This window comes from Cebidichthys violaceus, unplaced genomic scaffold (genome assembly GCF_023349555.1).
Source record: "Cebidichthys violaceus isolate CVI_PGR_0920_01 unplaced genomic scaffold, fCebVio1.0.p SCAF_4, whole genome shotgun sequence".
Taxonomy (NCBI): Eukaryota; Metazoa; Chordata; class Actinopteri; order Perciformes; family Stichaeidae; genus Cebidichthys; species Cebidichthys violaceus.
Window position 1 is genome coordinate 12,145,682 of NW_027176594.1, and position 16,149 is coordinate 12,161,830.

General features: G+C 46.2%; 1 protein-coding gene across 8 annotated transcripts in view; it reads right to left on the reverse strand.

Moving 5' to 3' along the window:
• Positions 1 to 16,149, reverse strand: part of sh3pxd2aa (SH3 and PX domains 2Aa) — a 94,006-nt gene that overhangs the window by 35,365 nt on the left and 42,492 nt on the right. For 4 of the 8 annotated variants that reach the window (XM_068727792.1, XM_068727789.1, XM_068727784.1 and 1 more), the window contains exons 6-7: positions 10,511 to 10,536; positions 622 to 666 (exon numbers count right to left, since the gene is read on the reverse strand). In XM_068727792.1, the coding sequence (XP_068583893.1) occupies positions 622 to 666; positions 10,511 to 10,536 (71 nt within the window). Of the gene's footprint in view, positions 1 to 621; positions 667 to 8,669; positions 8,777 to 10,510; positions 10,537 to 16,149 lie in introns of those variants that run through there. The other 4 variants (XM_068727790.1, XM_068727787.1, XM_068727786.1 and 1 more) reach the window with 2 other exon arrangements.

Genomic DNA, 16,149 nt, shown 5'->3' on the forward strand with positions numbered 1-16,149 from the left:
TTGTCTTTGTTGTTCCTGAATCGTACTGACGCTGAAAGCTCCAACGGAATGTCTTTCTCCAACAATGCCTCCACCACAGTTAAATGTCTCAACACTGGTGAAATGCTCAGCAGATGGGGCAAATCTTTGATTGAATTTGTGTGAAAGTGTGTGTTTGTATGGGCCAGGGAAATAAAAGTGATTTCCTGGGATAGCGTATTTGCAATAGTGACAATTATGATTCCACTTCTTTCCTCTCGACTCATCATTCCTAAACGCGATTGAGGTCACAGCGCAGGCAGTGATCTGCAGCCAGGTTGCAGACAAATGTAAGGAACCAGACTTGACACCTCATTTCAGCCTAAGGCTCGCTGCCACATGCAGACCTAAGGTCCGTGCTCTGTGACCAGCTGTCGTCGGCCGAGCAGGCCTGTGGAGATGGATGGGTGGACTGCATAGAGAGAGAGAGAGAGAGCCTGGATTTGAGCTGACGGGATGAAGGAGAGGATGATGACGGTGCATGCAAAGCAGATGCTGATAGAAAGATGCTGAAGTGTAAACAGAAATAAAAAAGCGATGCAGCTGGTGTGTGGCTCTCACAGCGGCTCATGCATATTCAACATGTTAGACACACAAGGCTACCTGAGGCCTCTTTCCTCGGGCTGTCTGTAAAGCCGTACATCCATACTGCAGACAAAGAGAAGGAAGGAGAGAAGCAGAGAGATTATTCAGTTGGACAGCATGCAGAAGCAACAGTATGGTAAAGCACACCTTTTATTACATCACAAAATATGAAGAGGCAGAGATAAACCGGGGATGACTGCGTTTTTTGAGCTCAGTGTTTTTTCTTCATGCTGAAGAGAATAAAGTGCATCTGAGGGCAAGTGAGCAAAGTGTTGGTACAGTTCTATTGCAGACACTCCAGACTCAAACCCTCCCTCCTTCAGACTGCCAGACTCTGGCTCCACGCTTCCTGTGATCCCCCTCTCTCCATCTCTTCATAACGTTCTCCATTCCTTCCTTCCCTCTATCTCGACCTCCTGGAATGTCTGAGATGGGCGTCAGCCACTTCTAAAGTTCGTTCCTGACTCCCCCCCCGCCTCCAAAAAAAACATCTCAGCACCCCCAGCCAGGAAATGAAACGCCATGCATCAGAGACGACAGGGACAGAGGGGCCAAGACTCGGGGTGCAGTAGATAGAGTGGTATATCTCAGGGAGGCCATGATTTAAAGTTTGATTTAGAGCCAAAATAATATCACCAACACATTCTCTTCAAACTCTTCAAACCACAACGCTTGGTGAGTGTACCATAGCTTCACACTACGGTTCTCCTCTAGTGTCTAGTGTTTGGGACATGTGTGGTTTCAAAATAAAAGTGTGACGTAGGTTCACTTGGTTTTTGGGTTTGCTTACTCAACAAAACTACTTGGTTAGGTTTAGAAAAGATTGTGGTTTTGGGTAAACTATGTATTTCTGTGACTGCTGTTTTGTGACTAAAGTAAAAAGAATCAACATTGACTTGGTTTCACATGCGGTCAGCTGACCCCGGAGACCCTGTCCCAAGAGCTTGTTATAAGAATCTTATATTCAGCTGTTTTATGTACGGAGATGAGTGAAGATCCCTCAGGCATTTCAATACAAGAGAAATAGGATCGATTGCAGACACCTTCCAAAGCTGCAGTGAGAAACATTGAACTGAAACAAGTTAAAAGGGGTCCACATTAAATTCCACTAATTTCGGTTCATCTACTGCTTTTTCCCACCCATCATGACCCCAAACAACCCTTCATCTCCCTGTATATAAACTATATGAACATGTGTAACGTCTATGTCTTTTCAGGAATAATGAAGTAAACAATAGGATTGAACGTATTGAAAGTTGGCATGAAATGCTTGGTCAGATTCTTTAATTAGATGGATAGATGCAGCCCTCAATGGGGTCTAAAGGATGTGAGACGAGAGATGTGACTCAGAGGTCTCAACGCCTCTAAAGTAAATACTGCTGTTTCTCTTCAGCTCATGACTTGTGTTCAACCATGGCCCACTTCAACAGTGACATCTCTGCTCAGTCTATGTGATAAAATGAGCTTTATGGAAATGTAACCATGAAGTGTAAAAATAGAGACACAGTCCCACAGAGTGGTTGAGGCAAATGGATAGTGTTTCTGAAGGATATGGCCTTTAACAAGTGCATCTCATTTTATCACTCCATGAAAACACTCAAAACCCATGGAAAACTATCAAAATGTAACAATCTGAAAACCGTGTGCTTTCCCAACGAATCAACTCATCTTTAGAAGAGTTTGAAGTTTGTGTACATCATGATCCTGGCGAGCGCTGCCCCTGTTGTGAAGCCGACGCTGACTCACGAGAGATAACAAAAGCCAAATCCCCAAGCCGCTACCCTCCAGAGCCTCAGGGGCTTTAGCTGGATTGATGTTGGCCCCAGAAGGAGGGACACGGCTGGGCCCAGGTCAGCCAGGGTCAAACCTTGCTCACTAACGCCCTAGCGTGATTACTACACACCGGGCGGCTCTCAGTCCAACGCTCAACATCTGATTGATATTAACTCTCGGACTCTATGCCATCCATGCTTCATTCCTCTCAGGTTTGGGTGATGACGCCACACACCAGCAGAGCCAGCAGTGTTTTCTTTGTCCCTTTGCTTACTGTGGGTCATTTTCCTAGAATTCTGACCCCAAACACCTCCATTGTTCTGCAATTCAGGGTCTATAGACAGAAAAACGGCATGTCTGAAGTCCATTTTTGCAGGTTTGGATTGGAGGGGTTTATTAGCCTTCTATCTGCTTTTTCTGTCCAGTAGATTAGTAGATTGTGTTTCTGTTGTTGACATCACCATACATCCCCCCGACATGCCACAGTACATTAACGAGCTAAAACCAGCGGCCTGAGGAGTAGAAGGAGTGACTGTTTACTGAAGTATCTATGTGATCTCTCTCTGGAACCTTAAAGATACATTCCCAAAATCCAAACCCAACTGTGAACTGAGTTGAGTCTCTATGTATTCTGGTTTGTTCTCTGGAATTAGTATTTCTAGCTCTAAAATGACGACTCATGCGGTCAGATGACTTCATTTGTCCCACATTCACTTGTGTTTGGCAGCTATACATCTTAAGTAAAGAGGTAAAAATGAAACACCAAAGTATGGTTTACATTTTGTACTACCTTGTCATTTGCAAGTGCCTTCATTATTTCAAGTGTTGATTGTAAAAAGAAATGTTATTTCTGCATTAATATAAAGGATGATAAGGATAAAACCACATGTTTAACAGCCACAACTTAAAGTATCTTTAAATCAAGTAAATAAAAAGGATGTTTTAGTATTTCAAGTGTAAAAATTCCTTACTTTTAGAGAACAACTACTTTGTAAATGAGGACCCGACTAACTTATCAACAACACAACAAACAAGAGGGCACGCTGCTGCTTTGAGTTTAATGCTAATGTTAGCATGCTAACCTATTTAGCAGGTATACTCTTTAGAGCTAGGCCAATAAATCTGCCAGGCCAACAACTCCCAAATAATGCCATCAGCATCAGCTTCAAGAAATCAGTACCGGTGTTTACCATGTTCACCATCAGAAATGCCATAACTTTTCCAGTTATCTGGTCATAAACCAAAACACTGGACAAATTGCAATTTGCACCAAATTGGCACCAGATGAGAAGTCAGAGCATCTCTTTTTACAGTACCTCCTGAGGGCTGCACGAATGTCTGCACCAAATTTGATCGAATCCATTTAAAGGTTGTCCACCAGCAGGAGGCACTAGGTTCTTTAAAGAGTGTGAGCGATACAGAGGATGAAAAGCAAGTCTGAAAGAGAAGGGAGAGGTGAAGACGCAGAAGTAGAGACGTCTTTCACTGCAAGCTCTAAATCATCTGGGTGGAGGACACATCTGAGATCAGCATTATGTGCACAGAATCTTCTCTACAGAACTCAAACAACAGGGAGAAAGTACATTCTGAACCTTATGAGTAGGTAACAAAGTCAGTTATCCTCAAACAGCCAGACTGACGGTCCAACCTCATGCTGGCTCTCCCTGCATGTCCTCCCCACAGTCACAGCTTCAATGATAAAGACCTTGTCACCTGACACCCCGACAAAGGCAACCAATAACAGCTAACCAGTATTGATGGGACACTTGTGAAAAAGCACAGCAGCCGAGAGTTACACCACCGCTAACAATGTCAAACCACAGGCAGACGCTAACTGGTATCGACGCCGTGTTTAGCAAGAAGAGGACAGAACAACAGAGACAAATGACATTCTTGTGCAAACAGAGCGGTGTAGGGAACTATGCTGATGGGCCCTCTGCTCTAGCTAAATAGAGAGGTGGACATAGCGACGACGACGGGCCTTCGGCTCTAGCTAAACAGAGCGGTGGACATAGCGACGACGACGGGCCTTCTGCTCTAGCTAAATAGAGCGGTGGACATAGCGACGACGACGGGCCTTCTGCTCTAGCTAAACAGAGCGGTGGGCGGAGCGACGGGCCCTCTGCTCTAGCTAAACAGAGCGGTGGACATAGCGACGACGACGGGCCTTCTGCTCTAGCTAAACAGCGGTGGGCGGAGCGACGGGCCCTCTGCTCTAGCTAAACAGAGTGGTGGACGGAGCGACGACGACGGGCCTTCGGCTCTAGCTAAATAAAGCGGTGGACATAGCGACGACGACGGGCCTTCTGCTCTAGCTAAACAGAGCGGTGGGCGGAGCGACGAGCCCTCTGCTCTAGCTAAATAGAGCGGTGGACATAGCGACGACGACGGGCCTTCTGCTCTAGCTAAACAGAGCGGTGGGCGGAGCGACGGGCCCTCTGCTCTAGCTAAACAGAGCGGTGGACATAGCGATGACGACGGGCCTTCTGCTCTAGCTAAACAGAGCGGTGGGCGGAGCGACGGGCCCTCTGCTCTAGCTAAACAGAGTGGTGGACGGAGCGACGACGACGGGCCTTCTGCTCTAGCTAAACAGAGCGGTGGGCGGAGCGACGGGCCCTCTGCTCTAGCTAAACAGAGTGGTGGACGGAGCGACGACGACGGGCCTTCTGCTCTAGCTAAATAGAGCGGTGGACATAGCGACAACGACGGGCCTTCTGCTCTAGCTAAACAGAGCGGTGGGCGGAGCGACGGGCCCTCTGCTCTAGCTAAATAGAGAGGTGGACATAGCGACGACGACGGGCCTTCTGCTCTAGCTAAACAGAGCGGTGGGCGGAGCGACGGGCCTTCTGCTCTAGCTAAACAGAGCGGTGGACATAGCGACGACAACGGGCCTTCTGCTCTAGCTAAACAGAGCGGTGGGCGGAGCGACGAGCCCTCTGCTCTAGCTAAACAGAGTGGTGGACGGAGCGACGACGACGGGCCTTCGGCTCTAGCTAAACAGAGCGGTGGGCGGAGCGACAGGCCCTCTGCTCGAGCTAAACAGAGCGGTGGGCGGAGCGACGGGCCCTTTGCTCTAGCTAAATAGAGCGGTGGGCGGAGCGACGGGCCCTCTGCTCCAGCTAAACAGAGCGGTGGGAGGAGCGACGACGACGGGCCTTCTGCTCTAGCTAAATAGAGCGGTGGGCGGAGTGATGGGCCTTCTGCTCTAGCTAAATAGAGTGGCGGGCGGAGCGACGACGACGGGCCTTCTGCTCTAGCTAAATAGAGCGGTGGGCGGAGCGACGGGCCCTCTGCTCTAGCTAAACAGAACGGTGGACGGAGCGACGACGACGGGCCTTCTGCTCTAGCTAAATAGAGCGGTGGGCGGAGCGACGGGCCCTCTGCTCTAGCTAAACAGAACGGTGGACGGAGCGACGACGACGGGCCTTCGGCTCTAGCTAAATAGAGCAGAGGGCGGAGCGACGACGACGGGTTTTCTGCTCAAGCTAAATAGAGCTGTGAGGGGAGCTATGCTGACGGGCCCTCTGCTCTAGCTAAATACAGCTGTGAGGGGAGCTACGCTGACGGGCCCTCTGCTCTAGCTAAATACCGCCGTTAGCTACAACAGACCCCGAGCCGGGTTGAGAGAGTGACATGGTGCGAGTGCTTCATGTCAAATCACATCTGTTCCATAGTGAGCCCTGACCAGACTCTTCCTCCGGTTCTCTCTGAGAAACCCTGTCACTCCTGCTGCTATCCCTCATGGTTATGAAGCTGGAGAAAACAATTACCATTTTTCTGCCTAGATCAATAGACACTTTACTGTATCATCAGTAGTGATGTAATCAGAGTGGACTGACATTATTACTGCTGCTCAGGGTGAAGTTTAATGTGTCAAAGTCAACATAGAGATTGTTATATGAAGGAGCTCCTGATGGAACTCATGAACAGATATGTACAAACACAGTGCCCCTGTCCACTAAACCTACTAGTGGTCAACGGCTCACTGATCCGTAAGGATCCCCCTCATAGTTCGGCATGTGAACTGGGGTTAATAACACAGTTTAACGTTAACCATCACTTTGTGAAATAAAGTTTTATTGACGATTGTTACCCACCAATAATAAGTAAAATATGAGATCAGAACATCATTTATGTTTTTCTAGTCTCTGATCTCTGATAATGTTACATTGTAAACAACCAATCAGTGTTTAAATCAACAGGAGGAGAGCTAGTAACGTTAGCAGCACCGCTAATGGCTAACCAACGGAGGTTCACTTCAGTTACATAATGATGTGTTCAGGCTCTGCTTAGTGACGTCTTCTTGTAAAATGTAGTGTTGGTGAGAAACTGGAATAAATACAGTAGTTTGAAGATGTCTTTACATGAATATGAAATAGATATTAGAGATGAATTATGAGCTGTTTGACTTCCTAAACAGATTATAATACATCATTAAAACTACTAATGACAACATTTGTTTTAATCCATAAAAATACAATCTTTTATTTCCTTATCATTTGGATTGTGTGTTTTTATGAAGAAAAAAACACTATAAATTACTATAGCAAAGTAAAAGTATAATATTTGTTCATGTTTTACAGACTTTAGAGTCATTGAAATGATTTTTGGGATGGTGGCAAAAAAATAAATAGTTTTGATCCTTGTAGACCAGCTGCTATAATAAAACAGCAATGGGATCTGTATCTGCCAATATGGATCATCAATGATGGGTAATTAGTATCAGTGTCATGAAAACATGATCAGGGGTCTCTAAAAGTTATATTTGCTCCTTGTTTTCTTTTGTGCTGATTTGATGAGTCGTGAGTTTTAAGATCCGTTGCACCACTAAAACCTTCAAACTGTGGGACTAATAAAGGATTATCTTATCTTATCTTACACACACACTAAAGGCTGAAATCTTCTCCATGTCTCCACGTAAACAAACAAGCGTCTGTCTGACAGTCTCGACCCCTGTGGGCTCCACAGCCCAAACAGACCCCTCCTCCATTCCCTCACATGGAGCTCCATCTGCACTCTGCAGGGTAAGGGGGAGCACAGAGACCCCTCACAAGAGGTGAGATGGATCAAACGTTCATCTTTTAAAGTTCCATTCTTTGGAATTATTAGATGAAATTATATAGTTGTTTCAACTGTACTTTCAAAAATGTTATTGTCACATTGTCTTAAAAGGAACATCCCGTACATGAGATGGCATCAGGCCATTATTAGAGGGGATGACTTGTAACAAAAGTCCCTAAACAGACTCAAACGGTGTGAATCTCAGACAGCTCCTCCACCAGGACTCCAAACGGGTTTCCTGTAGACGCACCAATTGTAGTTTTCTTAGCTGAAATCTGACCTGTCATTTTGATTTTCCTTCTGAGAACTACGTATATCTGACAGCAAGGCTCCAGACTTTTCTCACCACCGTCCTGGAAATATCATTCCAACTGTCCTGAAGTCAGTGTTAACCGTCAAAAGTCCTGAATAGGAAATAAAACATTGAATTCGATTGAAAAAAATAATCTTGTCATTAGTAGTTTTAATGTTGTATTACAATGTGCTTAGAGCTAGTGTTAGAAAGTTAAACATGTCATAATTCATCTCTAATGTCTATTTTATATTAATGTGAAAACATCTCCTTCAAACAAGCTGGATTTAATCAAGTCTCTCGGTAAAAACTACGTTTTACAAGATTACATTTAAACTTGATAGCTTTAGAATGTACCTCTGCTGAATACTCATTGATACCAATAGAGCCTGAACGCATCATAATGCAAGTCACTGCAACCTCTGTTAACATCAGCTGTTTGGCTCCTTTATCAGCAGGATTGCGCTACAGAGAGATCTGTGCTGTCTGCAGATGAGCCCGTCACTGTGATGACTCTCAGCATGAAGGGAATAAATTACAATATAATACAATATCATATCAAATGTGTACAAACTCCATGTTACACAGTGTTGAGTGAACAAATGCTGTTCTAAATATCCTCTGTTTCTGTATGAAAGTTCTCTAAAAGTTGTATTTATATTTTTCCAGCAGACAACAAAAACTAGTAGTACCAAAGACACATGTTGGGAACTCATTCTCCTTCTTTCTGACTGTTAGATCTGCATCAACATCAGGAGGTGATTAGCCTCTTTAGCTTAGCATAAAGACTGGTAACCTCACTCAAGACAAGACTACAATCATAACTCCCGCTAAGACCACACACTTCTGCACTTCTGTTTGAGTACAAATGAAACAAAGATACAACTTTTTTTTTTTGTTTGACTTTATACAGCGCCATGTTAGCACAACCTCAGCTCACCTGGAAGCTCTGTTTCCTGTCAGCAGAGGATAGGGAGAGGATGTAACGGTCACTAAACGCATCTTCAAAAGCATCTCAGAAAGAAAAAGAAAGCAGCATAAATACAGCGATGGAACACTTTAGGGTGGAATGTACTTCCTGTAACAGGCACCACCTCTACATGAACAGAACAAATCACATGAATAAAATAAAGCATGAAAATATGTACTGACACATTGGGTTTATTTACGTTTAGATTTGTTCCATGATGTTGATTACGCCAAGTTAATCTAGAATAAACCGGAAGAGGAATGTTGTAATATTGTAGATGTTATGTAACTGTACAAAGGTGTAAAAGTAGACAACCTCATCAGGGTCATAGCAGTGGTCACCGGGTCAGTGGAGTGGTGGAGTTAGCTCACACAAAGGTTTAAATCTACCTGTTTCAGAGCACAATGCACTACACTCAAGAGAGAGAGAGCAGCTGGAGCTGGTTTATCTGCAGCAGCCATCAGCTCCTGTGGATGTGACCGAGGTGGTAGTGAGCTCCCTCTGGGCCAACGCAGGAGGGTCACACGGTTCCCAAAAATCAATTTCAAGTGTTGTTCACTTGAAGGAGGTCCCATTACTCAAAAGTTTTAAGAATGAGGTAGAAAATCAAGGGGCTGCATCGTATGAACTAGTTTCGCATTGCCGTACCAACACTCAGACCTAAATAATAAGCGTCAAGCTACTGAAACATCAAGACGAGCTCTTTAAGGGAATCATATCCTCCAACAACAATTTCCATGTTTTTTCTCCTCAATAATTCAGAAGAGGTATGACTGATATTTCCTCTGGCCGTAAACACACGGGGTTCCAAGGTGCATATATTAGTGGCTCACATGGTGCGGTGCTTTTGTTAAGCAGCTATGCTGAAGCTAATGCCCGCTGTAAGATGGCTAAGATGGCCAATGAATGGATGACCGGCGGTATCGCGGCTTGTTGCAACGTGCCACTGAATCCACATGTTGGATGGTCAGTGGAACAGGTTCAGGTTCATAGTCGGGGTGGTTTTACCCTGCACTATACTGAGTTACATGTGTGGCATCCAAAGGAAGTATTTCAGCTTTTGTTGACCTCTTAAGTCCCAGGAATTAAGACCACACAGATCAGGACTAAAGCAAAGCCCCCTAACAAGCACAATCCTTCAAAGGTATCCCTAAGAAATCCTTCTTTCTTACTCTATTGAATCATGAGGAATACTAAACACGGAGCTAGGTCGTGGGCAACTTTAACAATATGTAATAAAATACCTCTACAATCTGTGATATTTGTAGGGTTGACAAGTGGTGCCTTTAAAGAATATTTACACATTGAGATCAGTAATGTGGATATTTTCACTAAGTGGGTAAAGGCAAATAATAGGCAGTCTGGTAAGTAAATGACTGTACTGTAATGCAGCCTTTAAACCCAGGAAACAACAACACTGATGCCATATGACGATATCTAATATCTAAGACTTGTCGTCTCATGTAAACATGTTGATCAAATATTGATAAATCGTCAAGCCCTACAAGTGTCGGACAAAAAGCTTCAGCAAGGACTTCACCAGAGAGTAATGCTGTCCCCTCACAGAACACATGTTAAGGACCCCCCCCCCCCACACACTGTGATATCAGACCTACAGCCAGAAGAAGAGGAGGCTTCACAGCTGAACCCACCCCAACACACAGACAAGTAAACACACCGCACATTGACATCACATGGATAAGAGGCATGCGTCATGCCCCCCCCCCCCCAGAAGATCTGCAGCTTCTGTCCAGAGCAACAGGTTGAGAGAGAAGAAACTACAATGAAGGGGAAAAAAACAGGTGACTTACCCGACTTGCGCTTGGAGCCATAGTCCCTGAGGGAGAAGCAACACAGGAGGGACATAGTTAGTGACAGCGGATGCTGCTCGGGCAACAACAAAGCTCTCCTGAACCACAGCACTCACACAACAACACGGGCATGCAATCGGCTTTAGCTCACTAACAAATGCTTGTGTGTGAGGGAGAGAGAGGGAGGGAGGGAGGGAGGGAGTGAAGGATGGAGAGAGAGAGCGGGAGGAACAACTTTGGCCAGCTGCCCGTACTTCCAGCAACAGACACAAATTAGTCATGTGACTCCAAAGCGGCACCACCTTCCTCTTCCTACACCCCTCCTCTCCCTCCCTCCCTCCCCCTCCCTCCCTGTCAGACAAGAAGATGACCCCTCCCCACATTTTGAAGAATCAGGGGGCTCAGTATTAAGATGCCTTGCTTAATGGGTTCTAATGGGATTAAGCCACAAGGCTCAGCTACAGACAAGGGGGGGGGGACACAGAGCTGTGTGTGAGGCTGAGCGACTCCGCCCTCATCAGCAGCGACTCTCTGCAGCGTGGAAATCAAGTTAAAAAAAAGATCAGGTGAAGACCGACGGCGCTATTTATAGAAACACAGACCTGACAATCTGTCCATCCTCCCCCATTCTCCCTTCCTCCCCCCGTCCTCTTTCTCTTGTGCTGCTCAGTGTCCTTCCCGAGGCCTGAGCCTCACCCATCCTCAAGCACGTCATCCTGCTGCAGCACTGAAACAACAACCATGAAGCGTGATGCTGTAGTGAGGCTGAATCCCTCCTTCACCCTCATATCAACACACAGGAGCAGCAGGGATCTAGAGACCAGACGGTGAAGTGCAACACCACTTTGGAGCACCACATGTCAGCTCACAGCTGTGGGCCCATCTCTCAGGATGACAGAGGTGTGTGAGGTAAGCAGGTGTAGGTCGGTGAAAATGTCTTATTGAACATGGCTGTTTCTCTATGGTTCAGGATCAGCCACCCAGCTCCAGTGTCATCGACTGGGACAGTTGAACCCCCCCCCGTGAAACGGCCCATTTCATTAATAAGGGCGCTCTTATCTGGTAAAGATGTGACCCGGAGCAACATAAAGTGCACTGCCAGGAAGAGCAGCGGTGGCCAACGGTCACTGCATGAGGTAAATGACAACCTCCTCTGAGGAGCTCTTGCTGCAACCGCACTCAAGCTCAATACACAGACACCGACAAGTCCTCTGTCCGTCCCTGAGCATGGACACGCGCTCTACAAGCAGACAGCAGCACAACATGCATGAGTGAGAGCCGCTGTGCTCCCCTCTGTCCCGTCGTCGTCTGTGATCTGACGTGTCCGTCTCTTTGTGAGCGGCCACGACCGAAGAATGAGGCCTTTGTACCGACATCTCCGCCACCATTGCTGCAACCAGAATACGCTTCATTGTCCCCAAAGTGGGACAGGCAGAGAGCGGGACTTGACCCCCTCTCCTCATCTGGTCCGTCTCAGACACATGCCGGACACACGGCCTCTGATATAAGGGGAATAATTATTCAATGAGCTGTGCATGAGAGTGTGGATGTGTGCCAGAGTTGGCAGGGGATTTGTCGGGATGCTTGCAATTTTTCGCTCCCGGCTCACCGCAGTGGCATTAAAGATGCTGGTATGCTCTGATCGGTGAAGGGGAAATATTTTACTTGTCTAGGGAATGCTAGCTGCTGTCTTCACGCTTCCACATGCTCAGTACCCTTCTCTTAGCCACGCTCAATATTTTGCTGCCTCAATCAGACGCATTGTCCAACATTTTTGGTAAGCTAAAATCAGTTACGACCTTCATTTTCTTTGTGTCGTAAAAAAAAAATACGTCTTTTACAAATTGGAAGTCCCAGTGGATTCCTCAGCCAGAGGCTTACCTTAACAGGGAAAACCTCCTATAGTCATTCATTTCATTGGCCGACATGAAATACCACTTGTTCTGGTTAACATGCAGGGATTCAGGTCATCTGGTGAAGAGGCCAAAGGAAACAGCCTTTACAGCAACTAGCAGACTCAGCAGACAGCACTGTTTGCCCCTTTCGACACCTTCTTTCCATCAATAGTTTACTAATACATTGGATGGTGATGAAATAATTCAACATTTTATTCATTTTTCATTTACTATGTGTTTTTGATATTTTCAGAGGTTCATAAATGGTACAAGTGGATCAGTGTGTAAAAGGATGGCCCCCTCCATCAGTCAAACTAGGTTCTATATGCATGCTGGGTGCCTGCTGGCTTAATTGAACAAGCTAACAGTAAATTAGCCACGCAGCAGCCTGACAATACAATAGGTGTAAGAGTGGGACCTGGAAATGTCTGGTTGTAACTTATTGAGGTGGTGAGGACAGGGGCCGATGAATGAGCTCTGTTTGCTGAAGAACAGCAGCAGCATGACAAGTGCTCTGCTGTAGAAAACTCCCACAGAGCCTGTTAAGCTACTCATGCTGTGCATGGTTTAAAAAGGCTAAGACAAGCGTGGAGCTCTATGAACAGTCCCAATCAGGACAGAGGCAGCTTCTGGTCCGACTGTAGAGTCCACACAGATCTCTGAGTGAGGGTCTCTGGGGTTGGTTGTTCTCGATCACATGATCGGGTGATCAGACGCAGTCCCAGAAGACAGCTGTTTGTTCACCCCGACACACACAGCGACTTCTGATTGGATCAATAGCATGTGTTCTACTGTTGTTATGCTGAGCGGCTCAAAGCAAAGGTTGGCTCGCATCACGTGTGGGCGACTGTTAGCGTTAAGCATTCACAAAGGGCTTTAGAACAACATGCCTGCATGGCACCCGAGCATTAGCCCACTGACACAGCTCAGGAGGCAAACACTAGTCAACACGCTGCCACGCTAGCCGTGCTAGCAAACTGCAGAGGCAACTCATTAGCACCGAGATTAGCCTAGCGTTTGATCGTAATTTCTGTGACACAGTACAAAGAGACCTCTTTAGCTTGTTAGATTAGCCACTAACGCTTAACATTACATTGGGACATGCCAGTGTGGGTGTGGCTGGCTATTTTTGTCTTTATTTTTTTAGAGGTATGGTTTTGGAGGCATCTGCAAAGCATTAGGGCACAGGGGAGGGGCACGTTGTAGAGAGAGGGCGGAGGAGGCAGAGCAGAAACACAGTGACCGGAATCCCTGGAGGCTGAAATCAATCATTTCTTCCGTCTCCTTGAGGAATGGAAGAGAGGAAGCGAGGAGTGAGAGGCGACGTGAAGAATACATCCTCCAGTGGTGGAGAAAAGGCTGTTTTATGTGGCAACGTGTAATCTCAAGGCCATTTTTTAGTAGAGAAGCAGGAGACCAAGATTTTACAGCCTTTAAGTATACGTCTGTTTAACTGCTATGCGCCGCACAATGTGCAGTGATGTGACACCTGTTTTATTTTGTCCCAGCACAGATTGGAACATGCACAGATGTTGATGTTGACTATTCATGCACAAACATGTGCAATTCAAAACGGCTGTTATTTTGACAGCAGAGCTGTTTAGTGACACTAGTCTAAAGTATGCATTAAGTGACCAAGTGGTGTCAGTGCGTGTGTCTCTGTGAGACACAGTAAAGAAAAGGTATGTCCCGATCAAAAACATCAACAGATGGGTCCGCTGTGGACATTCAAACACATTGTGGTCACTCTCTTCATCACACACTGACACTTGGTCACAGTGCATTCCTTGACCACGGCTCCGTGGAGCAGGTCGCTTCCATCCGGCTCTTATCAGGTCCAGAGCCGCTGGATGGATGAGTGGTCCGGAGGAGGCGGGCCGTGTGGTGTCAGGGTCAGCTCAGTGGTCAGCTGACTACGAGGGATCGTCAGCTGTTAGTGCATGACTGAGTATGTATCTAACTGTAAAGTGTGTGTGTGTGTGTGTGTGTGTGCAGCACCCACGAGGAGCACCGGGCTTTACAGCTAATTTGTCTTAGTGGTCAAACGAAGGAACAGGTCCATGACAACTAACATGTTGCCATGGTTTCCCATAGACCTACATTGGTACAGAGAGGTCTCTGAATCAATCTGCCATTTATATTATTGCTTTAAAGCTTCATAAATAACGTTATTTAATTTTTTTGTCTATTCATTGTGTATTTCTGCACAGTTGCAGATAAATGTAAAAACAAGATGAGGTAATGCATGGAGAGGAAGGAAAATGATGCCTATAGTATGACTACGATTAGATTTGTTTGTGGACATTAACAAACATTCTTTTTGTAAACTCATGGTATAACTCTAAATTGTGAAAGAAGAAGGCAATGGATTTACTCATTAAGCGTATATGAGTGGGTTGTCAGATAAGGGGCTAATCAATGTGTTTAGCCAACTGGCTGTAAGTTAATGTCTCTCAATGGCCCCCTGTTGGGCTAGGCTGCAACACCAGTAAATACACACTCCCACAGATTATCACCTCTCTCTCTCTCTCTCTCTCTCTCTCTCTCTCTCTCTCTCTCTCTCTCTCACCTCGTCCCTGAACTCACCCCCCCATTCATCCCTCAGCGTCACCAGATCCAGACCTCCACCCCCTCACTCTAAGCCCCCTCCAGAGCCCCAAATTACCCTCAGCCTCCCCTGTCTTTGAGCCCTCATGGCCGTGACCAGGCTAAAGCTCACTGTGGGCATTAGCACACTATTAGGGTTCAAGGAATCAATTAACCTCAACACTCTCCCGTACACACAGTCAACACACACACGTATTGTGCCAAAGAGACTCATTCGGGTTGCAAATATACCAAAGAACTGGCGGCAACTAAATACACAAGTTTGCGTCCCATGTGAGGAGCATCAAGGCCCCGATACACTGGACACAAAGTACACAGTGCACATTGGGATTACTACACCGGGTGTCTGCATAGGTCGAGCTGATCACATGTGCACTACACATGCTTACAGCCGGACATGTGCGGGCCTGCATCTTGTGTGTGGACAGCAGCTGTATGTGAGAGAGGGGATCCGCTTTAAGCAAAGACCGACTGGAAGTCCTCACTGAAAGCGGAGATGATCGACCACCTGAGGCTGGTTGAGGGACCCGCAAGGCAAGACAACCATTTTCATTATTAAGCTGCCGTATCACTGCAGTGTCTTCATCACTCCAAATATACGAGGAATAAAAGCGGCGACTACTTTTAAAAGTTAGTGTTGAAAAGATTCACTTTAATGTATTCCGCCCATTCCGGCCACCTCCCCCCTATATACATATCCTGACCTTATCCCAACCAATGATTTAGTTGATGGTATTCATTTGATCATTCAGTGAGTAAGAAAAAATAAAGACCATGTCAGCGTGATGTGCAGCACATATGATATTATTATATTACATACTCTTCAAGAAGGCACCAGGTGTTCATGTGTCTCATGGATTACAGAGATGGGCAAGTCCTTCTGGCTATTTTCCACTGAGCATACTGTGAGGGGCTGAGAGGCGTCTACCTTCCTGCCATGTGGCTCCACCCAGTCCCATGTGACAGTATTGGGAACAGGTGTGAGTAGACACACCTGGAGCTGATCTCCTCATCATGGGAGCTAGAGAGAGAAGCTGTTCTGTTCAGATTGTAAGACTTTGACTGAGGGTTTGACTGACCTCTGCCCAATCCTGTTACAGTACATTCTTAGATTCAAACAGAACCTGTCACCCATCC